The 26,900-nt window shown below is 49.8% G+C and overlaps 1 protein-coding gene and 1 pseudogene across 1 annotated transcript; one reads left to right on the top strand and one right to left on the bottom strand.

The window, feature by feature from the left end:
- Positions 1–305: 305 nt before the first annotated feature.
- ELAC2 (elaC ribonuclease Z 2) lies at positions 306–25,088 on the bottom strand. Its single transcript, XM_036451904.2, has 24 exons — positions 24,792–25,088; positions 24,119–24,169; positions 23,909–23,979; positions 22,806–22,870; positions 20,236–20,293; positions 19,404–19,472; positions 17,936–18,043; positions 17,011–17,069; positions 15,812–15,870; positions 15,658–15,730; positions 14,752–14,864; positions 14,110–14,205; positions 13,053–13,191; positions 12,871–12,956; positions 10,998–11,119; positions 9,723–9,819; positions 3,689–3,827; positions 3,229–3,267; positions 3,023–3,132; positions 2,365–2,464; positions 2,156–2,276; positions 1,938–2,016; positions 1,488–1,632; positions 306–968 (listed from the first exon to the last, which is right to left on the bottom strand). Exons 1-24 carry the CDS (start codon positions 25,022–25,024, stop codon positions 711–713), a joined length of 2,490 nt encoding a protein of 829 aa, XP_036307797.1. The 5' UTR covers positions 25,025–25,088; the 3' UTR covers positions 306–710.
- On the top strand, positions 23,050–23,169 carry LOC118727053 (annotated as a pseudogene).
- Positions 25,089–26,900: the final 1,812 nt, after the last annotated feature.

The following is a 26,900-nucleotide window of genomic DNA, read 5'->3' as shown; positions in this document are numbered from 1 at the left end:
TGCTTAATACTCTGAAGGGCAACGAGGGTTTTGTTCTCACTGCGCCAAGGAGAGCCAGCTACGACTGGCTGCTCCCAGCACCGCAGGAGACTGTTCAGAGGTGCCACGTGGGCCCAGCCATCTGGCTGGTGCCTGGAGCCAGGCCCGTGGCAGCCGCACAGCTGACTGGGCAGAAGCCCGGCCACTGCGCACCTCCCTGGGTCAGGAGTGGTCCTCCGGCCGCGGGGCTGGCCTCCGGGACACACTGGGGCCTGCGCAGGCGGCACCAACCTGGGAGGCTCCTGTGGGACCAGGCAAAGCACTCGGTTCCGCAGGGAATCTTTATTGAGCTCTGGGCTCTGGAAACACCACTCCTTGAGCCTTGAGCACTTAGATGTCACTTCCAAGACCCGTGTTCCCTGACACGGCCCGTCTCTAGTGTGCGGAGGGCACGGCTTGGCGGTATCAGCCTGATGTGTGTTCTTCTATGTGACTTAAGTCGCTGGCGCCTGCTTTTCTTCCCTCGGCAGCCTCCTGGCCACAGCTCCGCCAGGCGCATTCATGAGACGTCCAGCACGCAGTCCTCACCCGGAGCCTGAGCCGAAGCCCAGCTCCCTCCACCTTCCCCGTGTGCCGCCGGTTCCAGTGCCCTCACTCCCCAGGCAGAGAGCGCACTCAGGACCCTGCATGGGGTGGGCGTGAGCCTTCCGAGTTCAGGGCGCTCCTGACCTTCATTCTGCCCTGACCTTCCTTGGGGGGCTGGCAGGCTCCTCTACATGAGCCCGTTTCCGCGGGGGCTCACCGTCCTCAGCTCCACCTGCCTGGGCCTGCGCCTGCGCCTGCGCCTGTGCCTGGGAGAGCAGGGCTGCCTGCACCAGCCGCAGCTCCCTCTTCTCCCTGCGCTCCTCCATCTCCTCCAGGTCGTCGGCAAACAGAGCTTTCAGCGGGGCCATCAGCCTGGGCACCGTGGAGAGGTCTCCGAACCTAACCTGGGGGGCAGGACGGAGAAGACAAGCCTCGGTGAGGAAGGCGCGTGCCCATCCAGCAGGCACACGTCCCCTCACCAGCCCTGGGGCCACAGACCACAGCTGGAAAAGGAAAGAAAATGTGGAGGCGGCGGCAGGAGACTGAAGAAAGGGCAGAGATGCCCCACGGCAGCTGAGGGCGGCCAGGTGAAGGGGCCTCGGAGGCTGCCAGATTGAAAATCAGGCTCCTCAGAAACAAGCCCGGCCGGCCCCTGCCTGGGCCTGCCTGGCTTCCCAGTCCCAAGAGGAGAGGCCATCTCTGGGCTGCAAGAGCTGTGTTGACAGTGGGAACGGATGAGCCTCTGAGGCTCCGTCATTTCCAGCCACCAGGGCTGATGTCAGTCTAAACGGGCCTGTGGAAGGTCTGGCAGCCTTCAAACACGGTGCTGGGCCTGAGGGCTGGTCCTGCTCTGGCTGCCCCGACTGTCCCTCTCATCGCGTCTATGTGGTGCTCCCTCTGCCCAGCCCCATCCACACGCACACCTTCATGTGGTCAAAGGCAATGCCCACTTTCTCGTTGAAGTCAGGACTGAAGAGGGGGATCTTGGCGTAGCGCTGGCTGAAGTGGTTCAGCATGATGAACCCGGCGTTCATGCGCATCCCCACGCTGATCGCCTGGGAGGTGGTGCTGCAAACGGAGGGTTGGAGGGTTGCATCCGGCTGAAGCGCCCCCTTGGGCCTGCACTTGCCCTCCCAATCAGCCATATTCCCTGTCATGGCTCACAACTGGTTCCAGCCTGTTTCAGCTCTTTCTAAAGCTGGGCTGCCTCAGAGCCTTGCCTAGAGCTCTGCAGAGATAAAGCCGAAGACCCCGAAGCCAACCACCGTCCGGTCGCAGCCCACAGCCCCTGGTGGGACGCAGGCAGGTGAGGCTGCGGAGCCACAGGGAGGCGAAGGGAGGAAGTGGGTGGCAGGCCGAGCATTCGCAGCTACCTGTGTGTCTTTTCCACGGCCTCCACTTCCAGACCGTCTTCCAGCGTGGCCTCGTGAATCAGGAGGGTGGCATCTTTCCCTGGAGGAAGCATGGGCGTGGGGCAGGGTCCTGGGCTGGACAAGCACTCGGCCCCGGATTCCTGCCCTCTCCATTCCCTGACCCTGCGCCCTGTGTGCATGCCAGGATGACCACCAGGCTGTCAGCCGCCTCTACTCACCCATCTGGACCAGAGCCTCGCAGGGCATGGTGTCCCCCGAGAAGACCAGCTTCCAGCCGGACGTGTGGACCAATGCACAGCCATAAGCATGCTTGCAGTGCCGGACCTGGCAGGTCTGAAACTGGAGGGCAGGGCATGGCTGCAGAGGCACCCCCTCCCTCACCACCAGACGCCCCCACTGCCCCCCACCCCCTGCAGCCGCCCCATACCTCCTCCAGATCACAGGCTCTCAGCAGTGAGCCAATCCAGCTCTCAAGTGTGGGGCTGGAAACCTCGGCTCCTTTCTGAAGGCATTTGGCAGGGATCACACTGTGAGAAAGAAAACATTAAAACAAATGTAACTTGAATCGAAGTTTAAGAATTTGGGAAGCCCCCAAATCATTATAAAGAAACACAATTTAAACTACAGTCAATTAGCCTGGGAAAGGTAAGTAGAACCAAACCAAACCCCCAGGCCACTGAGAAACCTTCCCGATGAGCTGCCCACAGCAAAGGCATTGTAGGCCCTGCCCAAGGGGCCAAGCCTGGGCCAGGCAGACGGACTCCTTCCCACGAGGTGGGCCTCGGGCCAATCCCACCAGGCATCCCCTGGCGGGGCAGTCTCTGTGCTCCCAACTCGGGCACGTGGCCCTGCAACTGTTTTATCAAGAAGTGTTGGCAAAAGTCTAGAACGGAGCTTAAATTAGGCTGCGAGGAAACCAAGCAGACAGACATCTAAGTGAAGCCAGCTCAAGGTTTTGCCCGAGTCAAAGCTTTCTCCCTGCTTCAGCCACTGGGCCATGTCAGAGGGTATCCTGACCTGCCCCAGGTCAACCCTGAGCTGTGGAGGGGAGGCGACAGCCTCGGGGCGGGCTGCGGGGAACTCACCTGATGTGGTGCAGGAGCGGCTGGCACTGGTTGTGGTACTGCTGCAGCCAGGCCCGGAGCTGTGTTGGGGCAACCACCAGCAAGGGGTGGAAGGGCTTTCCCAGCGATGCCTGGAACAAGGGAGTCGAACCAATGGCAGGCATCAAAGGGGGTCTAGGTGTAACCCAGGCAAATCCAAAAGGCAATGAGGTCAAGCCCGCACTCACCAAAGCGCGTTCTCTCTGCAGCAGGATGTTTAACAGGCCCTGGAAGGAGAAAGGAGACACAGATGAGACGAGGCGCCAGAAACCTCAGCCCGGGGTGGGGTCCTCGCCCTCATCTTGCAGGAGCCCCTCGCCCTCTATTGGCCACCAGCCTCTAACACTGCTGTTGGTGGGAGCCGGCACATGCTGATCCAAGACAGAGCGATGACTGGGGTCCCAGGAGACCAAGCCCCGCCCCTCTGGCTGCAGTTTCATCCTAGGGCATGTGGGAAGGCAGACCCCTGCTGCGACATGACAGCAAGCAAACAGAAAGACCAGCATCCTTATGGGCAGAATCACTGAGCTGGGTTCTGTGAATGACCATTATCTCCCAAGAGGTGAAGAACCGTGGGCAAGTTTGCGACGGAGGAGAGCAAGGCCACAGCTGCCTCAGGTGGGGTTCCGGGCCCTGCCCAGCACTCACCGTGTGGTGATCCGCGTGCAGGTGGGACACGAACACAGCAGCAAGGTTGCCCAGGACCCTGTCCACGTTGTTGCCATAGTGACGACACAGCTGCCCAAACGTACCTTCCCCACAGTCCAGCAGCAGGGACTTGTCAGAGCTATAGAGAAGTGAGAAGGTCAAAGCTGAGGAGAGGGCTCTCACGGCTCAGAGGCCTGTGACCTCAGAGAAGAGCTGCAGCAGCGAATGCACTGCATCTCCCATAACCTCGCCTCTGCTTCTCTGAGGACCTTGTACAAACAGGAACGCAACTGTAATGTCCATCCTCCTTATATAGAACTATCCACGGAACCCCAAAGCCGTTTAATGAATGTAGAAAGTGTCCTAGACGGGTAGCTCAGTGGACTGGAGCGTTATACTGTGAATCAAAAGGTTGTGGGTTCAATTCCCAGTCTGGGCACATAGCTGGTTGTGGGTTGTACCCCTAGTTGGGGTGCATATAAGAGGGCAAATGATCAATGTTTCTCACATGGATGTGTTTCTCTCCCTCTCTAAAATCAATAAACATATCCTCTAGTGAGGATTAAAAGAATAAATATAGAAAGTAGGATTAAAAATGGCAGCAGAGTAAATGGGTGCTCCCAGGAACAAGCCTGAATTACAGCTAAAATACAGAAAAACTTCCTGAATAGTCAATGTAAAACTCGTAAGAGAGAGCCCTGATATGAGGACCAAAGGTGGAGACCTCATAGAGACTGGTAGGAGAGGCAGAGGCATGAAAAGACTGGCTGTGCACCCACAGATGGCAACTGAAGTCCTGTAGAGATAGCTTAGCTGTGGGGGGATGCCACTAAGAACTCTGACATGTAATCCCTAAAATGGGCACCCCAGCAGAGATCAACAGAACTGAGAAGGGTACCCACATCTGGCTGTGAAAAGCAGTGAGGTGCCGTCTGCCAGGGAGTGGCAGCTAAAAATTCAGGTGCCTTCTTAAAGGGCCAGCATACAAAATTCCCCGTGGAGCCATCCACCTTGTGCTCTGGCAAAGGGAGGGTGAAGTGGACTTGAGCTGTGAGAGCAGAAGCCAGGAGTGGGGTCTTGGGGGATAGAGCTCAGAAGGCACACTCCCCAAGTTTCCTGGGCTGAGTCATTCCCTCACACAGCAGAGGACATCCTTCCTACATAGACATCTGCCTTGCCTGGGGAGAAGGCAGTCAAAGCATCCTTTTTGGAAAACACCTTGCTCGGAGACCACTTAAGAGATTAAAAATAACAATTAGCCTCCAAGCAGAGGCAAGTGTCCCACCCTGTTGAAAACACTCTCACTACACCTGAGAACAATTGCCTAGGGACAATTTAAGTCAGGATCCTATCAGTCTGTAGACAGAGGCAGTCTCTGAAGGCTTTGAGTCTTTGCCGGATCTAGTCAGTCAGAAACAGCCTTTAGGACTTTGCTGTACTAGAGACTGAGAGGTGTAGAGGATTCACCTAGAACATAGTCACAAACCCAGACAGCCAAAATGAGGAAATAAGAAAACAAACCCCCAAATGAAAGAACTAGAGAATTCTCCAGAAGAAGAGATAAATTAAGCAGAGATAAGAAATTTATCTGTAACAGAGTTCAGAGTACTGATGGTAAAGATTCTCAACAACATGAAAAAGGATATAGTAACTATGAAAAAAGAACAGTCTGAAATAAAGAATGACATAACCCAACACATTGGAAGGAATACACAGCAGATTAGAGGAAGCTGAGGATCAGATCAGTGCATTAATAGAGCTGAAAATATCACTCAATTAGAGAACAAAAAAGAAAAAATTAAAAAAACAGGAGGACAGTTTAAGGGTATAGGGTATAACAGGTGTGCCAGAAGAGGCAGAAAGGGAGAGAGGAATAGAGAAGGTGCTTGAAGAAATAATGGCAGAAAATGTCCCTAACCTGGTAAAGGAAAAAGTTACACAAGTTCAGGAGGCACAGAGAACACCAAGCAAGAGGAACCTGAACAGGCCCACGCCCATAAATATCATAATTAAAACACAAAAAAATTAAATCTTAAAGACAGCAAGAGAAAAACTGTTACCTACAAACCATTTCCCCTAAGAACAGGAACAAGACAGGGATGCCCACTCTCGCTACTCCTGTTTGACATAGTACTGTAAGTGCTAACCAAAGCGATCAGACAAGAAGAAGAAATAAAAGGCATACAGATTGGAAAAGAAGACAGGAGACAAAATTAACACCCAGAAATCAGGGCTTTTTACACACTAAAAATGAACTCACAGAAAGAGAAACTTTTAAAAAATCCCATTTACCATTGCAACAAAAAAAATTAACATACTTAGGAATAAACTTAATTAAGAAGATAAAAAACATGTACTTGTAAAACTACAAGACATTGAAAGGATACAGGAAGACTTAAACAAAAGGAAGAATATACCATGCTCATGGACTGGTAGAATCAACACCATTAAAATGTCCATACCGAAAGCAATCTACGATATAATAGGTAGATTCAATGCAATCCCCATTAAGATACCAACGGTATATTTCACAGACATAGAACAAAGTCTCTAAAAATTCATATGGAATAAAAAAAAGACTCCAAATAGCCACAGCAATCTTTTTTTTTTTTTTTAATAGATTTTATTGATTTTACACAGATAGGAATTGAGAGGGACAGAGAGCTAGAAACGTCGATGACAGAGAAACATCGACCAGCTGCCTCCTGCACACCCCCCACTGGGGATGTGCCCGCAACCAAGGTACATGCCCTTAACCGGAATCAAACCCGGGACCTTTCAGTCCGCAGGCCGACGCTTTATCCACTGAGCCAAACCGGTCCCGGCATAGCCACAGCAATCTTGAGGAAGAAGAACAAAGTTGGAGGGATCACAATACCAGCTATCAAACTATATTTACAAAGCCACTGTTCTCAAAGCTGCCTGGTACTGGCATAAGAAGAGACATATAGACCAATGGAAAAGAACAAAGAACCCAGAAATCGACTCAAGCCATTATGCTCAATTAATATTTGACAAAGGAGGCAAGAGCATACAATGGAGTCAAGACAGTTCCTTCAATACATGGTGTTGGGAAAACTGGACAGATACATGCAATAAAATGAAACTAGACCACCAAATTGCACCATATACGAAAATAAACTCAAAATGGATAAAGGACTTAAATGTAAGATGGGAAACCATAAAAATCTTAGAAGAATCCTTAGGTAGCAAAATAGCAGACATATGTCATATCAATATAGCTCCTAGGCATATGTCATATCAATATAGCTCCTAGGACAATGGAAATAAAAGAAACCATCAACAAAACAAGAAAGCCCACGGCATGGGAGAACATATTTGCCAATGGTTTCTCCTACAAGGGTTTAATCTCCAAAATTTACAGGGAACTCGTATAACTTTTTGTTTTTTGTTTGTTTGTTTTACAGAGAGGAAGAGAGAGATATAGAGTTAGAAACATTAGTCAGCTCCTCTTGCACACCCTCTACTGGGGATGTACCCGCAACCAGGGTACATGCCCTTGACCAGAATCAAACATGAGACCCTTCAGTTTGAAAGCCGACGCTCTATCCACTGAGCCAAACCGGTTAGGGTGAGACTCATACAACTTAACAAAAGGAAGATAAACTATCCAATCAAAAAAATGGGCAAAAGACTTAAATAGACACACTTTGAAAAGAGGACATAAAGAAGGCCAAGAGACATATGAAAACATGCTCAAAGTCATTTATCATCTGAGAGATGCAAATCAAAACAATGAGGTACCATCTCACACCTGTCAGAATGGCTATCATCAACAAACAAGTGCTAAACAAGTGCTGGTGAGGATGTGGAGGAAAAGTAACCCTCATGCACTGCAGGTGGGAATGCAGATTGGTGCAACCACTGTGGAGAACAGTATGGAGTTACCCCAAAAAACTGAAAATGGAGCCAAAACCAGTTTGGCTCAGTGGACAGAGAGTCAGCCTGCGGACTGAAAGGTCCCAGGTTTGATTCCAGTCAAGGGCATGTACCTTGGTTGCGGGTACATCCCCAGTAGGGGGTGTGCAGGAGGCAGCTGATAGATGTTTCTAACTCTCTATCCCTCTCCCTTCCTCTCTGTAAAAAAAAAAAAAAAAAAAAAAAAAAAAAAAAAATCTATATATATATATATATATATATATATATATATATATATATATATAACATTAAAAATGGATCTCCCATTTGACCCAATAATCCCACTTCTAGGAATATACCCCAGGAAATCAGAAACAACAATCACAAAGGATATATGCACCCCTATGTTTATAGCAGCACAATTCACAACAGCTAAGATTTGGAAACAGCCTAAGTGTCCATCAGCTGATGAGTGGATTAAAAAACTGTGGTACATCTACATAATAGACTACTACACTACTGTAAAAATGAAGGAACTCTTACCATTTGCAACATCATAGATGGACATGGAGAGCATTATGCTAAGCGAAATAAGCCATTTGGAGAAAGGTAAATATCCCATGATCTCACTCATTTGTGGAGTATAATGAACAACATAAACTGATGAAAAATAGAGCCATAAAAAAAAAATTTTAGAATAAAATATTTGCAGATTTTTAATATTTCCTACAACTTTTGTGATATTATACTATGTTTTGGTAATATTATTATATTTAAAATCTTTTTATTGAAATGTTAATGTTTATTCATACAAATGGCTAATTATTTTGTATCTATCTGGTACTAGATTTATTTTGTATTTTGAAAAAAAAATTTTTTTTTCATGAGAATGGGAATTATGGGCTTACCACAGAATAGTACTTACAGAGCTATCCAAATGTGAGCATTAAAAATGTTATGTGGCCCTAAATGGTTTGGCTCAGTGAATAGAGCATCGGCCTGTAGACTAAAGGGTCCCAGGTTCGATTCCAATCAAGGTCATACATATACCTTGGTTGCAGGCACATGTGCAGGAGGTAGCTGATTGATGTTTCTCTCTCTCTCTCTCCCTTCTTCTCAGTAAAAAAAAAAAAAATCAATAAAATATATTTTTTTAAACGCTTATGTGGAGTGGGAGGGTGAACATTAACCCTACCTCATAAGGATCCTGATTCTTCAGAACGCCTGTATGGCACCCACTGGTGACAGCACCAGAGGTGGGTGCTGTGTCACAAAAGATCTGGCTCCGCCGGATGTTCTACCCCTGAAGCAGTGCTGGTTTCCTCAGCCCTATCCTCACAGCTGGCTGGGGTAGGAAGGCCCAGGGGTCCTCCGGGAATGAGTAAGTATGAGCCCCAGTGACCAGTAAAGCTCCGTTTTAGCTGATCCCAAGCAGGACCTGGAGTTTTGACGCTGCAAGCTCTGCCGGCTGTGCTAGGAGCAGCCGCCTTGGACCGTGCTCTGGTGAGGAGGTGGGTCTCTACGGCCCTTCCTCCTCCTCCTCCTCCTCCTCCTCCTCCTCCTCCTCCGGGAGAGTCATGAGACCAGGACGGCTGCACCCGCTTTTCAGAGAGAAGCTCAAGAGACATTACCATGAACCTTTCAGGGCTCTTGATTAATCTCGGCCGAGAAATGACAACAGGCAAACCCAAGTAAATCAACTAAAAACCATCCAATCAAAGGGCTGAACACAAAACAAATGCAGCACCTGGAGGCTGTTTCCCATATGAGCAATACCTCGCTATGGGGACAAGGCCACATAGGAATTAAGACCCCAATTCACATTTGCACCTGTCACTCAGCCACCAAGTAATCTGAGCATCAGTTTACTCATCCTTAAAATGCAGTTACTTCATAGGACTAATGTGAAAACTAAGTGAGATAATCTCTTAGCTAAGTGCATGGTACATAGTAGAATTAGCTATTTTTATCAAAATACACATGGGTGACACATCTCAGTGATTCTCGAAGTCAGTGAGCTCCTGAGGCTCCTCGTGGGAGCCCTGTAGCCAAGACGACCAGCCCCCAGGGTGCCACCGGCCTCGGCGGTGGAGACCTGGGTGTAGAGAACCAGCAGGCTCGTGATGGACGGCATTTTCTGAAAAAGCACTCATACCTGAGGTTGACAAGTGTGGCGCTGACATTTCGAATTTTCATGGGGATGGCGGACCCTGTTCCCAGGAAGATGATTTCTGGATACTGGCCTTTTTTCTCTATGGAAAAATGCATATGAAAGGGTCACATCTTTCCGTCAAATGGGAGCCAGCCTTCAGCCCTGACATGAGTAAGTTCTGGAGGGCCTGGGGCTCCATGTGGCCAATGCCCTGATGGAAGGGCTACCGTCAGAGGGTCACCAGCTACTTGGGAGCAAAGGGCTGTCTGTGAAGCAAATGAATTTCTTAGGCTTTTCTTCCAGAGAATTGCTACAAGTCACTTTAGTTACAAAGGGGCCTTCTTTGTGCTTGGAATCTGCATGTACTTCCAGGGGCTGCTGTCACCTTGCATCAGCTCCTACCACCAGCACCCCGCTTCCCAGGTCTGTGGGCTCAGGATCAGCTTCAGAAAGGAGAGGCACAGCTGGGGCTGACATCCAGGGCACTTGACGATGGGCCCCCTCCACCACCTCTCCAGTCTGACAGGTAGCACGTGCACATCCAAACCAGAAATCCAATCAAACCCAAAGACAAGACAGCCAGTCTTCCCCAAAACACCAGGAGGCCAGGCCAAGAGGTTGCTTGTCTGGGATGGAGTAGATTACAAGCCCACCTTCTACTCCAGCCGTGTCTATTTCTATCATTAGTTAAAACGACACTGGGGCCCAGGCAGTGTGGTTCAGTGGTTGAGGGTCGACCTATGAACCAGAAGGTCATGGTTCAATTCCTGGTCAGGGCACTTGCCCAGGTTTCAGGCTCAATACCCAGTGTGTAGCATGTAGGAGGCATCGGGTCAATGATTCTCATCACTGTTTCCTTTCTCTCCCTCTCCTTTCCTATCTGAAATTAATAAACATATATGTAAAAATAAAGAAAATGACACTAGGAAAACCAGAGGAGCAGAGATCACCAGGTTCCCTAACTGCAATTCCTCAAGGGACCAGAAAAGCTGAGATGAGAGGCGTGGCCAGAATCCTTGGTGGCTCATTAGCAAAGCAGGACTAGGTCCCCATCCAACCTGGCTCAAAGTTCTTCCCCGCGCCTCCCAAGAGCTCCCAGAACTGCTGCTCTCGGCATGAGCCCTGGAGAGAGCCCGTGTGCCACCACCAAGCCTCTGTTCGCTGGTCCAGAAGGGCAGGCATGGATGTTTTCCGTCAGAAAAGAGGGAAGTAGCAGAGTGCATACATTAACCCAGTGAGTGGTGGGCTGGGAGAAAGGCTGCCCGGGTCCCCCCTCACCTGCTGGGGCTGCTGGGCTGTCCCGTGTGGTTGCCTTGTACTCCTGCACACTCTCTTGGAAATTCGGGAGGCTCAGGGCCTCGGCTACAAATTCATCAGGATTGCAAGTTAGAAGAGCATCCCTGCAAAGAGAAAAGTATTTCAGGCGACCATGGCGTGTGTGGCTGCAAACAAACACCGGGCTAGAGATCCATAATCAATTTGTGAAGAAAATCTGCAAAGTTGTTTCAAATCAAAATTGAAGACCAAGTGCCTCAGAGTCGGGCAGTTCTGTTCCGTCTGAGGTACCCCTCTCGGCTGAGTGGGAGTCTCAGAGTGAGCTCTGACTAGCTCCAGCTCCTCAGAACACCTCTCAGTTCAGAGCCAGACCACCCTGGCACACTGCCATCTATCTGCTCAGTGAATGCTAACAGCACTTGGATTCCCCTGCAGGCCAGGGAAAGGAGGGAAGCAGGGAAGTCACCCCAAACGGTGCCTCTCAAACTTATATGCATAAAACGAATCTCCTTTGAACTCCGTCAAACTGCAGGGCCTGATCAGCGGAGCCAGAGATTCATCCCAGCAGTCTCCAGGTCGTGCTGTGCTGCTGCCTGGCCACACTGAGTACAAGCCTCGGAGCAGTGGCTTGTCTGTCATCTCCATCATCTGACTGAGCTCTGAGATCACCTAAGTGGCCTTAGGTCAGCAGTTCAGGAATTCTGTTTCCCACAGGTCCCAGGTGAGCGTGGGTATGGCTACACTTACTAACCACAGCTTTGTTTTTTTTAAAATAATTTTTTTTTAATATATTATTTTTATTGATTTCGTACAGAGAGGAAGGGAGAGAGATAGAGAGTTTGAAACATCGATGAGAGAGAGTCATTGATCAGCTGCCTCTTGCATACCCCCCACTGGGGATATGCCCGCAACCTCTCAGTCCCCAAGCCAACGCTCTATCCATTGAGCCAAACCGGTTTCAGCACTAACCACAGCTTTGTGAATGCCTCTGCCGCTGCAGACAAGCCTCCACCCTGCCTGGGGTGCTGTGCCCGCCCCAGCGGCATGCGGCCCCCAGCACCCGGGAGCAGGTCCACCGCGCACGCTGCAGAGCGGACAGGCAACACCAGGGATTCCAGATGCAGGCCTTGAAAACTAAGGATGTGGGCCGCAGAGCCTTTCGGGTCAGCAGGGTGTTTGCCAAGTGTTGACAGGAGCAGCGGTCGGTCGCCAACCTTTTGGACCTCAAGGACCACCAGCAGTCCGCGGACCACAGGTGGCAACTGCCGGTCAGGAGCGTCCCTTGTGCTAAGAACTACCCTAAGGAAACGCTCCCAGTCCAAGATTGATACCTGAGGCATTTACTGTTTCACTAAAACAGCAAAAACTTGCAAATGCCTCAATGTAACAAACATCCCTCTATCGGCCTCTTGGGAAGACTTACTATAATGAATGACACAGGAAAGATATTATACAGTATCAGCTACTATATATACAATACATCCCACATACTCAAAGTTACGAAGAGACTGTCAACAACCCTCTCATCTAATGGGGGATTATCTTCACCATACATTTCATATTTCTGCACTGAAAACAATGAACACCCAACACTGTTCCCAGCAGAGAAAATCACTGAGTAAAGGGAGAGGCATGGACGCCACCTGCTGGATGTCAGGTGCTCAACACTTGAGATCAGCTGGTTTCAGCAATGCCCTGGTCCTGGAGCACACCTGCATGCCCACCTGCGGACTGTCTGTCGCTCTGGCTCCTGGGACAGTGGCAGATGGGTAGTTCCGACAGACACCACATGTGTGCAAAGACTAAAATATGCACCACCCAGCCCCTTCCCAACAACCACCTCCGGCCCAGACCGTCCACAGGCTGAGTCACAAACCTCTGCCACTCCCTCCGGGGCCGGAGCTGGTACTTGAGGAGGCATTCGGCACGGACCATGGGCACAGAGAAGGCGGCGCCTTCCTCCTGAAAGAGAGAGAGAGAGAGAGAGAGAGAGAGCACACTCCCTGGAGAGAGAGAAGAGGGAGCGCCAAGGACAAGGGGGCCGTCCCCAGACGCTACCTTACAGTGCAGGCTGGCGAGCGGGGGGAAGATGTCAGGGTGGATGAGGTTGAGCTGTGTCTGGATCTTGTGACTCCGGAGGTTGTGAACAGATGGACAATTCTCATTCAGGATCAGGTGCTGGGTGTCAGGCCCAAACCTAAGAAGGAACAGACTGCACATGCACAGCGTCCTGTAGGGCCTCGTCCTGAGGGGCAGCGCTGGGGACAGTGCCAACATAGATCGCGGATAAGTGACTTGTCCAGGAAGACTGTTACTAGCTGGCCAAACAGAGTCCTACTACTTCTCTCTCAAAGTCCAGTTTCTCCCCAAACTCAAACCAGAAAACAAGAAAAGTTACAACGCTGGGAGCCTACAGCTACAGCCAGGAAACAGAGTGCAATGTGCACGGGAGAAAAGCCTGGAAGGAAAGAAGTGCCACATGTCAGACTCAAGCCCAAAGGGAACAGGCGAGGACGGCCGAGGGGTGAGAGGCGCCAGGCCAATGAGGGAAGAGAGGCAGGAGTTGCCGGCAGAACCAGGACAGGCAGGCTGACCGGCCACCCAGGGTCACCACGTGCTGCAAATTCAACACAAGTAACTCCCCACCCCATGCTGGCCCAGGCTAGAAGGAGGGCCAACAGGAAAGCGTGCCCTCCTTCTAGCTCTACGATCTGGTAGACCATCTGCCTCACAGGGCTGTTGGGAGAATTAAAAAAAACAAAAAAACCCCAAAATGTAGACTATTTAACATACTGCCTGACAGGGGTGTTTAATAAACTGAAGCTTTCATTTTAAGCCTGCAAGTCTCTTTTTCAGGCTACACCTGTGGAATTGTCAAAAAGGCAGTGTTTATTCAGACATGAGTGTAGAGTGAGCTGCTGCCAAACAGGCCCCACACAAGCAGGACATGTGTGCACACGGTGCCCCCTAGTGGTAACACTTTAAAAAGGATGCAGGCGCTGGCTCAGAATGCAGGGACAGCAGGAACCCCAGGGAAGTCTAGGCAGGCATGCAGTAGGGTGGGAGCACTGGAAGGAGGGGAGCGTCACGCGTGCTGCTGGGCCAGGCTCCGTACCTCTCCATCCACTGCTGGTACCTGCCATCCGCAAGCACGCTCTCTGGGGCCAGGTGAGCCACCAGGGCCACGGGGGCATCAGCACTTCCTTGGAACCTGGATGGGAGGAAGGTGGGCTTTGCTTTATAAAATGACACAATGTCAGAGCACGCAGGAAGCAGACAGGGCGGCGAAGGGGGGGAGCACCACTCGGCTCTCAGGGACCACAGTGTGCACCCAGCCTCACGTCCAGGCCAGGCTGTCCCCAGCTGCTCCAAGAGATGCCAGAGCAGGGTGGAGCCTCAGACTACCCGGGTCCCTCTATGCACAAGCTCTGGGCCTACCCTACACTTAAAACTCTAACTGGCCTATAACGTCCTAATCCACTGGTCTCTGCTTTGTCATCTTTTCTAATTTCGCTTCCAGGCTGTGTAACCCACAAAGCCCACCAACCACCAATCACTAAGTAAACCCTGCCGGCAGGACGAGCCTAAGGTAGGAGACTGCCTTGGCCTTTCAAATCCTGACTGAGTGTCCAAGTGGCCCAGCTCTGGGGCAGGAGCAGCCCCAGGTTGGGAGGAGGGCGGGTGCCCTGTCAATGCTGCTGGGCCCTACATGCAGTATGTGGGCTCTCACAGTATGTCACCCCCAGGACCCCGTTACCTCTGGAAAGCAGCGTTCTCGCAGATGGGTTGAATGAATCCTTTGTCTGGACACTCAACCACAACAAAGGTGAGCCCAGGGTCCGGGGGAGTACAGATCTCTTCAGCCAAAATCTGCAGGGTCAGAGAGCTGTGACCTCACAGAGCAGTGCCAGCACAGCAAGCACACCTCGGCCCACAAGCCCACTTCCCACTGCACAGCCCAGGAGCCCAGGCAGCAAGCACAGGGCCAGTGGGAGGAGCACCACTGCCCCCTCCTGCCCCCTGCTCACTCAGGCACGCATCTGACTGGCAGAGGGCATTTCAAACCAACAGTGGCCAGAAAGCCAGGCCTGGAGCACACGGCTCTCTCAGGGCTGTGGCCACTGGGCCTCAAATCCTTAGGCTCTAGAGCACATGTGTCAAACACAAGGCCCGCGGGCCAAATCCGTCCCGCCAGGCCTTGCAATGTGGCCCGCACCGCGCTGTCATCACTGCACTCCGCTGCGTTTCCATCACAATGACAGTTTATGACTGCAGTAAACCATTCGGCCCGCGATTTAGGCTGGATTTTAGATTTTGGCCCCTTCTCTGATTGAGTTCGACACCCCTACTCTAGAGAAAACATCCTGGCAAAGAGCAAGATAGTCTTCTTTGGGGCCATGCACCCAAAATCCATCCTTCTGGGGGTCTTCCCTGAGCTCAAGTACAAGGGAGAGCATCATCCTACCAGTAGGGGGCCCCCAGACCCTAAGTGGGATACAGAAGTGCCCCAGGCAGCCACCATAGCTTAGCCAAGCGACTGACGAAACCCAAGCTGCTCCACTTCCCCCAAAAGTGCAGTCTGCAGAGCCCGAGCCGGACAGAGACCGTCCCTGTGCCGGGCCCGACCTGTAGATGCGGAAACATCGTGAAAGGGGCATCTCACCTCTCTTCCCTCAAAAGTGACGCTCTTCCCTGCCTTGACGGCAGCAATGATTGGAGCGATGGCAGCTGTCCCCCTGGAAGGAAGAGGAGTGTGAGACGGGAGCTTGCCCACCAGGCGGCCCCACAAGGCCCCGTGGGAGTGGCCCCACACTCACACGGGGAGGCCCAGCTCTTTGGCTTTGAGCACCAGGAAGTTTCCCTTCTTCACGTGAAGCTGCAACGAAAAGAACGCAAATGTACGTCCAGTAACTAATGAAGAGGCGTGGTTTAATCAACTTTCTAATAAGTGCATCGTTCTGGTTTTACTTATTGTTATTACAACTCATTAGCTGCAGGCTACTGCGTTCAGATAAAGTATATGATATTCTGAAGTCATTTGTTTTGAAACGCTTTAGTAATAAAAGCTGACTGACTTAAAAACACAGTGCTTTCGTTCTCGACATTAATTCCCTGTAAATGTATAAAATGTAACCCATTTCCATAGCAGGTAAGAAGTATCTTTCTAGCAACCTTGTGGAGAAATGCTGCACTGTGCTAGCGCCCTGCACTCCTCAACTAATAGCTGACGGAGCGCCACCGAACAGTCTAATGGAGAAATGACCACACACATCCCTGTCACACAATATTTGGGGCAATGATACGTAATGCCAATGTTTTCTTTTCTTTTGCACATTTGGTAATATAATGCTGTTGTTTTTATAATGGAAAAAAGTTATAATTAAAAATTTCTGATACGTTGTTATTACAAAGAGAAAATAACAATCCTCTCACAAAATCTCATAATCATCATTCTATACTTACATATTTGTTCACACATTTTTAGGATCTGCATATATCACACACACATAGTAATATATTTGATTTTCCTTTTCTTTATATATGTATATGTATATATGCCTTTAGTCAGACCTGTTATTATGATAACATTTTCATAGAATTTGACCAACTTCAGATTTGTAGATCAAGGCCTTTGTGAATGCTAGCCAATATTTAATTAGTGTCCTGCTGTTAGCAGTTAAATAATGTTAACTAAAACAGAGTTGAAAGATTCTGAATAAAGGCCTGAGTCATCTGGGGAAAAGCAAACAAACAAAAACAAAACAAAACAAAAAAAAAAAAACTGTCTCTAAAAAAGTAGCCTTTAACTTCAGAAAGATAGCCAAATATTTTAGGCAATCCTAATGTGAACAATGGAGAACCTGTAGTATGCAACAGCACAGGTAGATACTGGGAAATATAAGTACCCATGGTTTCACCTTGGCACAGGGCCTCAGCAGGTGCTCGCAAAGGACTACTGGAAAAGTGCTGGCTCCAGGTCCCACCCTCACATAACACCCACCAGAAAGGTGCTCACCTTACAGACGAAAGCTACGACCAAGGTGGTGTCCCTTCCACTCTTTTTCCGGCTGACATCTGAGAAAAAAGCAAAACTGATGGTAACAACTGTGAAGGTTTACAGGCTTCCCAGATGGATGGCCATCGGATACCTAATTTACTTCCCCGCCATGAAACAGATAAACCGTTCCCTACAAAGGCTGGGGAAGGCTCTGGGGTTGTTTCTATCAGACCTGGTCTCCCCCACTCAGGTGGAAATCTGAGTGAGAAATGCAAGGCTCCACCCAAAAACCTTTCAGAATGGCGAGTGGACAGTGACACAGTTACTGAGCAGTGGGAAAGTGAGAGAAACAAGTTGCAAGATGCTTTGTAAACAAGTATAAAAACATGTGAAATGACACAAAAGCTAAGAGGCCTGTGGAGAAAGTCTGGGTGGAGTCTTCACCCGTTCCATCCAAGAAAGGATGCTACAGGGCTGGCCTCTTCTCTGTCAACAGACAGGACAACCTCAGGGCAGAAAGAGGCACTTATCAGCCATGCCCAGCACTGGACAGACCCTCACGCAGTCCGTCCTCTGATAAGTCTACCCAGGGGTTTAGTTCATTTCCCAGTAGGTTGTCACTCTGAGAAAAGGTGCAGATCCGCTCACTGATACGACTGCTCTGTCAGCTCAACAGTGACAGTTCTGCGTTCATGACAAATTAATTTGCATTGACAAAAAGCCTACAAGCCTCTGTATGAATCGATTTGCCTGCCTCTGGGTAGAGCACAAAGTCTGGGCACACAGGGCCACGAACTGGCACTGGTACAGGCCGAGGCTTACTGAGCAGGAGCACCGCAGCCGCTGTACAGGGGAACGATGTGTGAGGGCTCTCTCGGGAGCAGGGGGGCCGGGGCTGAGTCATTGTTCAGTTCTGACAGTGACTGCTCTGTGACAGCATTACCATCTGGAAAGCGCTGCTCGTTTTCAGAGGACGCAGAGTCGGAAGACTGCTCTGGACTGCGCCTGCCTGGACTCTGTGATGGCTGGTAATTTCCACACTTCTCTTCACCTGGTCAGCACGAGAAACGATGCAATTACACACCTGCAGGGGGAGCTCCCAGCAGAGCCTGGGTGTTCACACGTGGGAATGCCATTAAGCCAGCATGCCTGCTCCCAGCACAGTAAACAGACACGCCCCTCCTGGTCACCAGGCCGCATTTACATCAGACTCCCTTTCTATTTGTGCCCAGCGCGAAGCCCTGACCAAGGTGGGAACTTAACAGGGTTTAACTAGGAAGCGTGCAGGCAGGAGCCTAGTTTACGCATCATCATTACTCTCAATAAGCAGACCAGCCTGAAAGTGGCCCCATCCCCGAGAGGGGACATAATTTTGCAGTCAGTTAAATCTCAAGGTTAGAAAGCTGCCTGCTCCCCGGCACGCTCATCCCAGGCCTGCTCGAGGGAAAGCAAGGCCAGCAAGCTGAACAGGGTCCCACTGGCCACACAAATATATGCAAAAGCAAACTGCTCACTGCTAGGGAAGGATACAGGGTGCCCCACAGGAATAGCAGGGGGCACAAATCAGGTGGGTAGGTCAGGAAAGCCTCCTGAGCAAGAGCGAGCCAGACAAGGCGAGTGCAGGTCAGAACCACATAGTGTGCACTGTGCCTTTGCCGGGGGCATGCCCCTCGCCTCCCATCTCCTGCCAGGTCCCGGCCTGTACCCCCTCAGCACTTGGCCAGCAATGTCAAGGAAGTGACTGACTCCTCGAAATCTGCCTGGCAGTCAGTAAACCTGATGGAGCGTGTTCAGTCAGACTCAGAGGCAACACCCACAGGGCAGGGCCTGACGTGAGCTGTCTCTCTCTAGGTCACATGTGTCAAACACAAGGCCCGTGGGCCAAATCCGTCCCACCAGGCCTTGCAATGTGGCCCGCAACGCGCTGTCATCACTGCACTCCGCTGTGTTTCCATCACAATGACAGTTTATGACTGTTCAGTAAACCATTCGGCCTGCGATTTAGGCTGGATTTTAGATTTTGGCCCCTTCTCTGATTGAGTTTGACACCCCTACAGGTCAAAACTACTTCACCTGCCCTGGGACCTGAAGGGGTTCCCGTGATCTTCTGACCTTTGACAATGGGTGGCGGTGTGCTTAAAAACTATCAGATTCCTCTCATCAGAGGAGGCACTTACATCTGTGGCAAATACACCTCAAGCAAAAAAAGCAAATGTTAGGAAAACATGTTTTCTGCAGCGCTCGATTACGTTATATTCTGCAGTCACTATCATTGCATAAGAGTTAAATGTGTCTGCTCAGACAACCAAAAGGACTCACAAAACCAGTATCCAAGCAGTTCCCACTCTCACCCAGGCCTCCCTCAGCCTGGGCCTACGCCCTCCTCCCAGGATGGGCGCCTCCGTACTCACTGTATATGGGGATCTGGAACACCGTCATGGTCTCATCCTTATATTCGGGTGCGGTGTGGGGCCGCACAGCTTCGAGAAAAAGAGGAAAGCAGCCGCATTAGTACAGATACGCGGGAAAGTCAGCTTTCCAGACCACCAACCACAAGCAACTGAACTGCCTTGGGCTTGTGGTGAGAATCTGCACTAAAACCAGTTGCTGAGTAAATGAAAATTCGGGGGAAAGCAGCAAAATATACTTTCATCAGTTACTGGGGCCAAATGAAAAGACACGATCCCTGGTGGCTAAACATTTGCAAAAAAAGGAAGAAACTAATACTCCAGTTTAAGAAGCACAAGTTAACATACAACACGGTGAGGCCGGAGAACCTGTGGCCTGCCCTGTGAAAGCCAGGACAGATCTGAAATAAGATCCGGGCATTTCCACAGGAGGGGAGCGGGGGGAGGGGCACAGGGGGAGAGGCGCAGGGACACCGGGGAGGAGCACACCATTCCAGGCCAGGGGCCGCGGGGCTGCGGCATCCTCCTTAGGCCTGTTCCTAGGACGAGGCGCACGCAGTACAGCCACGCTGAGGCTCAGTGTAAGAGGACAGGGACAAAACCTGCAGGCCCCTTCCATACCTTCCCTCCCCACTGCGGAAACTCACGGTTCATTGAGAACCGTCTCCAGCCCTATTTGGGGGAAGGAGGTAGGGGCACAGAATGTAACAGACAACGTTTTAAAAATGCATCTATGTTGAGGAAGGATTCATTTTTAAGGTTTAATTTAGTCGGTCCCCATGGATTCTAATTTGATAGATGGTGGGCAGATAGTGAGTCGGAGGCAGGGACATACCCAGGTCTATTCCTTTCAATGGACCAGAAAATATTTTGATAGCTTCAAGGTATTTTTCCTACAAAAAAGAAAGAAAAGTGAGCAGTGATGGTTGAATAGATGCAGAATGCAACAATGAATCTGAGTACATAAGAGGCATCAGCATGACCTAAAGTAATTTAAACTTCTTCTCCACAAATCTTCACCAAGTGTCCACTATACATCAGATGCGAAGTATTTAGCAGGGAGGAGAGGGGATGCCTGCCCTCGTCCATGGAGACAAAAATGAAACAAATGATAACACAAACAAGGACATAGTGGCAGTTGTGCTCAGAGCCCTTCAAGAGAGAAGCCTGGCTGGTGTGGCTCAGTGGTTGAACGTTGACCTATGAACCAGGTCACAGTTTGATCCCTGGTTGCATGCTCAATCCCCAGTGTAGGGCATGTAGAATGCAGCTGATCAATAATACTCTCATCACTGATGTTCCTATCTCTCTCTCTCTCCCTTCCTCTCTGAAATCAATAAAGATATAATTTAAAAAAAATTTTTTTTTAATTAAAAAAAGAGGAGAAATGCAGTGATTTTCCTATTGAGGAACAGCTTGTCTGGAGAATCAGGGATGGCTCCAAAGCCAACAACCTTTCGGCTGAGCTCCGAAGGACCAGAACGACGCAGGCAGAGATGCAAGGGGGTAGAGGTACTCCTGTATGGATGAAACCCTGAAGTGGGAAGAGCTTCAGTGGGCGGCTAAGAGTTGGCCTGGTGACTGGGATACAGATGCAGGAGGTGTGGGCAGGGACACGGCCTGCAGGACTTGTGGGCCATATTATGGTGTTTGGAATGTCCCGAATGGAGAACCCTGGAAGGGTTTTAGGATGGAAGTAACATGTCTGCCATTAAGCCTTAAAGAGGTTCCTCCATCTGTTGTGGGGTGGGTGGACTACAGAGAAGCAAGAATGGAGATGGGATTTGCAGCAACCAGGATGGAATTGGAGAACATCATGCTGAGTGAAATAAGCCAATCAATGAAAGAGAAACACCACATGACCTCACTCATTTGTGGATAATAAAGAGCATTATAAACTGATGAACCAAAAGATAGATATAGAGACAGTATATCAACAAGTAGACTGTCAAATTACAGCGGGGAGGGGAGGAAGATCGGGGGGAGATAATAGATCAACCGAAGGACTTTTATACATGCATATAAGTACAACCAATGGACACAAAACTCTGGGGAGGGAGGGGATGTTTTGAAGGAAGGAGGGGGGCAAAAAAAAAATCAATAAAATATATTAAAAAAATAAAAAATAAAAGAAATAAAAAATAAATTAAAAAAAGAAAGATGACCATAAATAAATAAATAAATAAATAAATATTAAAAAAAAAAAAAAAAAAGAATGGAGATGGCAAGCTCCCACGGACACAGGTGCAGGAGGCAGGGATAAAAGGCCCTGATGAGATGGGGACAAATGGATGGGTTTGAGACATCATTTTGGAGACAATTAATAGTCCTTGGTGACTGGCAACCTTCCCCTTAAAAACTGGGAAATAAACTGTTATATTCAACAGTTACAATAATGCACACACTTTTCAGTGGTGAAGCAGATCTAAAAGGTATGAAGATGTCTCAAATGTAATAAAGAGGAAAGAATAAAGGATAGCACTTATTGTGTGCCTACTTGGTGTTAACCCCTTAGAGGTGTTTTGTTTTTTTAAGTATTTCTTATTTTATTTGTTTTTAATCTTTAGAAAGGAAGGGAGGAGAGAAAAAAACATCTAAGTGAGAGAAACATCAATCAGCTACCCCCTACCAGGGATCACACCAGAAACCTGGGCTTATGCCCTGATCAGGGATTTTTTTTATTTAATATATATGTTTTTTTATTGATTTGAGAGAGACAACAATGATGAGAATCATCCATCGGCTGCCTTCTGCAACCCTCCTACCCCCCGGGAATCAATCCTGCAATCCTGGCATGTGCACTGATTGGGAATCAAACCGTGACCTCTTGGTTCACACCTGACCAGAAATTGAACCAGCATCCATTAGGTGCATGAGACAACACCCAACCAGCTGAGCCATACTAGCCAGAGCTGATTTAGTATTTTATATGTGTTACCTCATTTTTTTCTTTTTTTAAATTTTTATCTTTTATTTTTTCTTTATTGATTTTAGGTAGAGTGAGGAAGAGAGAAACATCAATTTTGTTGTTCTACTTCTTTATGCATTCATTGGTTGCTTCTTGTGTGTGCATTGACCAGGGATCAAAGCCACAACCTTGGTGTGTCAGGATGATGCTCTAACCAACTGAGCTACCTGGCCAGAGCTGTCACTTATTCTTTAACAACTCTCCTGACACAAGACAGCAATTTTATAGAGAAGAAACTGCGGTAACTTGTTCAAGGTGATATATCAATAGTTAGTAAGTTTTGAATGCAGGCCTCTTAATTTTGAAAGGTAAAGTGTTTATTTCACTATTGATTACCTCTAGGGGGAGCAGAAGCCTGATTTACAAAAAATGAAGATTCTTGCTATAACTTTAAAAAAAGGATGGATTAGTTTTGGAAGCTGAGCCAGGAGACTCACCAGTTGTGGAGGTCCAGAAAGCACACACTTTGGGAGCCCGGTTTCCTTTAGGGTAAGAATCATTCCTGGAAAGGACAAGTACAATCAGATCTCAGCACCCTGCCCTGCAGTCACCACAGCAGAGTGCCTCGTCACCCAGCCCCTCTTCTATCTAATGACCAGGGAGCACGTGTGCTGCAGATGGGAAACCATACACCCCTCAAGCGCCTCTCCATCGGGCAGGGATGACAATAGGTGAGGCATCGTCTACGGCCATACCACCCTGAACGCGCCCGATCTCGTCTGATCTCAGAAGCTAAGCAGGGTCGGGCCTGGTTAGTACTTGGATGGGAGACAATAGGTGAGGCATCTAGGGCAGTGGTCAGCAAACTGCGGCTTGAGAGCCACATGCGGCTCACAAGCCACGGTTTGCCGCTCTATTGACAAAAGAGTTTGCCGACTACTGCCCTAAATGCTCGATTCCAATAATTACAGGCTGTTGTTGTTCCTTGTTGTTCCTTCCTATCCCAGTGGTCTGCAAACTCATCAGTCAACAGAGCGGCAAACCGTGGCTCGAGAGACCCAGTTTGCCGACCACTGACTTAGAGCACAAAACCACTCAACTGAAGGGAGGGTCTTAAATTCTGCAACCCAGGAACCTTCCGGCCTCACTCTAGTCTCAGTTTGGAGAACGCAACTAGTACAGCCCGCCTTCCCACCCCCACCACAAAGCTTAGAGAATGTGGCCACAACACAACATTGACCTGTGTAGTGAGTGGGCGTGAAGAACGAGGTGACATAGTGGGTATCTGTGTGGAGCCCCACTGTTCTCCGTGGTAAATGCATTTACTGTAATCTCCATGGCTACACTCGCCAGTTCACTGTCATGTATCTCCAGTCAAGCAACTCAGTAAACGAGTGGATGGTAACACAGGGCAGTGTCCATGTTCAACTCCACCCTCCTGAGGAGCAGCTCCCCGTGCTCTGTGCAGAGCTGACTGGCTGGGCACACAGAGAATCCCAGCTCCCCTGGACTCAGAAGATAAGCAAAAAAAGCAAGCAAGCAAGACAGCTTAACACCCCACGGCGTCCCTCCAGCCGCGGACCCTGGGGAGAACACTCACCACACAATCCGCCAACGTTACTCCAGTGCATCCGGGTCAGGAATATGTTGTCCAAACGAGACACCTTCAGCCTAAGAAAGAGAAAACATCTGAGCAGGACACAGAGGACGCACCAGGGACCCTTTCTGCTGCTGGAAAGACGCTGCTTCCTCTCACTTCGGCTTTCACAGCCCAGGTCATCTTCTCCACAAAAGGAAGCTGCTGACTCACTTGTGCTCCTGCATGAGTCGCTGGACTCCTTCCCCACAGTTGAAGAGGTACCTGCAGGACGAACATGACAGAAGTTACTTAGCAGATTCTAGTTTGTAAAGTTTCCACCACCGTTTAGATGTTTTAGTGCACACTCAGGAAAAAACACACGCACACACAAAACACAAAAGCTGAAAATCCATGCTGCACTACCGGGCCGCGTTCTGCTTGCTATTTATTAGGCTGCTGGTTTTGAGAAGCTCCTTAGCAGAGACTGGAGGGATAGGGGTGGGGAGGCTCTGCAGGATGGTGCTGGTGCCCAGAGGGTCCTTTCCCCATCGCAGACCTGGCGACCTCACCCACGGACTCCTGGGCCACGCCTGGGCGCGCACAGGAGGGGGTGCGGTTCCCACAGTGCCAAGAGGGAACTCGAGGGCCAAGGGTTGGAGAGGGGACGCTTAGAGCCAAGCCTGGAGTTCTCCAGGGAGCCCGGACACGTGACAGACGCGGGATTACTGGACCCAGGCTGCCTCACCCAACCAAAGACAAGTTCGCACAACAGCGAAACCCCACGAGTCAGCCGGGCACCGCGCGACCCAGGGAGGTGCCGCGATGCTCCCGGGCGCGCGGCGTGGAGGGCGGGCAGGCGGGCGGGCGGGGCTCGGTGGGGACGGACTCCGGCGCGACCACTGACCGGTTGTACTCGGAGAAGACATAGAGCGCGGCGCCCGCGTCCCTGCCGCCCGCCGCCACCACCTGCAGGTACACGTTGTTCGGGCCCCCGGGCTCCCACGACGGGCCGCGCTTCTCCCGCGTGCGCAGGTGCCGCAGCGGGTCCTTGGGCGGCCGCGAGCGGCGGGCGGGCCCCTGCGACATGGTGCGCCCGGCCGCGGAGCGCAGCAGCAGCAGCGCGCGGAGAGCCCACATGCGCCAGCTTCCAGATGGAGAGGCGCAGCGGGTCACCTCGCTTCGCGTGCCCACCCCGCCCCGCCCCTCCGCCGCGGAATGGCAGGCCCAGCCAATCAGCGTGCCACAGGCCCGAGATGCCCCGCCTCCGCGAGGCTGCGCGTCCAATGGAGAGGAGCCTTGCCTCTGGGGCTTGTCAATTGGAGGCAGCCATAGAGTAGGAGAATGATAGAGCGCCCCGGAGGCCCGGCCCCTCATCTTTTTCCGGCTTCCTCGCCTCAGCTCTCCCCGGAAACAGTCCCTGTGCCAGGGCTTCCGGGAGTGCGTGAGGCGGCCTAGGAGTTTTCAGTCCCTGTGAGGGGAGTTTGCTCTTGCTTGTTTTTGTTTTTGTTTTTTTTTAAAATCTTTGTTGATGAAAGCATTACATAGGTCCTCCCTTTTCCTCCATTAAGGTTACTCTTCCATCCTGCTGTCCTGCTTTTGGTTGTGTTATTGATAGAATTACATGTGAGGAGATAGTGTAGCAGCTTTCTCTGGTTTTATTTTAATCGTAATTCATATGAGCACATTGTTAATGGAAAAAAAAAAACCATATTGAAACTTGTAAGGAATTTTAGTGAGTTTATTTGAGCCAAACTGTTGACATATTCCGGGAAGCAGAACCTCAGTGGATTGAGATAATGCTCCAAAGAATGGCGGGTTATATTTCTATTTATACATTGCAAACAAAGGAGCGACATAGGTGGGTTACATGAAATTCATTGGTGATGGATTAAGGAGGTGGAAGAAAACAAAACGGTGGGAAATCCCTGGGATTGGATAAAAAGTAAAATGGTGAACACATATTTAGGTGGGTACAGGAACAATTAACATGATAATGAAGGAATTTGAGCATCTGTCCTGGTGCCCACCACATTTGGTTGTGCCCCAGGGGCTCCAGAAAAAGGGAAGTTACAAGTTACCCAGACATCTCACAGATATGTTATCTTAGAGGCAAAAAGGCAAATGGACTCAGTAAAGAAGATCTAAGTTGATCTTTGACAGGGAAAATATCAGCCTAGGATACGACTACCCACTATAACCTGTTTGTAATTAAAATATTTAATTTTCAAACCATCTTTTGTGGTTATTATAGGTCTCTGAGTTTGCAAGACTGTACGCAGGCCTCCCCTGAGCTTGTCAGTTAGTATGTGGCTCCTTTGGTTCACAACATGTTTCAAATTATTACTTCTACTAGCTTTGGGGAAGAAAAGCAGGAATAGTAAAGTAGGAGGGGTTCCTGGACAGGTGTTCAGTCATGACCAGTATGGAGCTCGCAGCCTGGTGAACCCAGGAATCCACTGTGAAAGCCTAGCATGGAGCTGCCTTCCTGGGGGAAGGTCCTTGCATGGTCAACTCTAAAACCTGGGGAATGTTAAAGGAGCAACATGAGCTTGGACTGGCCCCGAGGCAACATTGTATCCCTGACTACTGTTTGCAAAGTTACCAAAAAAGCAAATGTTATGACTACCTGACTAATGACTCCTGAAGCTAAACTTAAAGCATTCTTTGGCATTAACATCGCTTTGTTGTCTGCACCTATAGAAAGGCCTTCCATCTACTGATGCAATCCCCAAAGATACCCCTGGCCTCGTCTCCTCCTCAGAACATTGGTTTCTGCCTGAATACCTATTCTCTGTATCTCAAATGTTTGCTACTTCTCACATTGGCCTTTAATTTTAAGGTTAACAACGAGAGAGGAAATAAGCTGGAGAAAAGCAAATAAAGTATGATTTCACTTTTATATGGAGTCTAAAAATAAAACAAAGCACAAAAGAAAACATAAAACCCCTCACAGGAACAGTAGATTGGTGGTTACCGGTGGCTGAGAGGTAAGGCAAACTGGTGAATTGGTCAA

Source organism: Pipistrellus kuhlii, unplaced genomic scaffold, assembly GCF_014108245.1.
Source record: "Pipistrellus kuhlii isolate mPipKuh1 unplaced genomic scaffold, mPipKuh1.p scaffold_m20_p_23, whole genome shotgun sequence".
Lineage (NCBI taxonomy): Eukaryota > Metazoa > Chordata > Mammalia > Chiroptera > Vespertilionidae > Pipistrellus > Pipistrellus kuhlii.
Note: the sequence above shows the minus strand (reverse complement) of the source record. Positions and strands in the feature narration are given on the sequence as shown.

Coding starts and splice junctions, on each gene's coding strand:
- ELAC2 (XM_036451904.2), bottom strand. CDS start 25,024: ATGTGGGCTCTCCGCGCGCTGCTGCTGCTGCGCTCCGCGGCCGGGCGC. Junction 3,828..9,722: donor GCCACACTTGTCAACCTCAG/GTATGAGTGCTT, acceptor ACTTCTCTATAG/CTCTGACAAGTCCCTGCTGC. Junction 3,133..3,228: donor TGCAGAGAGAACGCGCTTTG/GTGAGTGCGGGC, acceptor CCCTTGTTCCAG/GCATCGCTGGGAAAGCCCTT.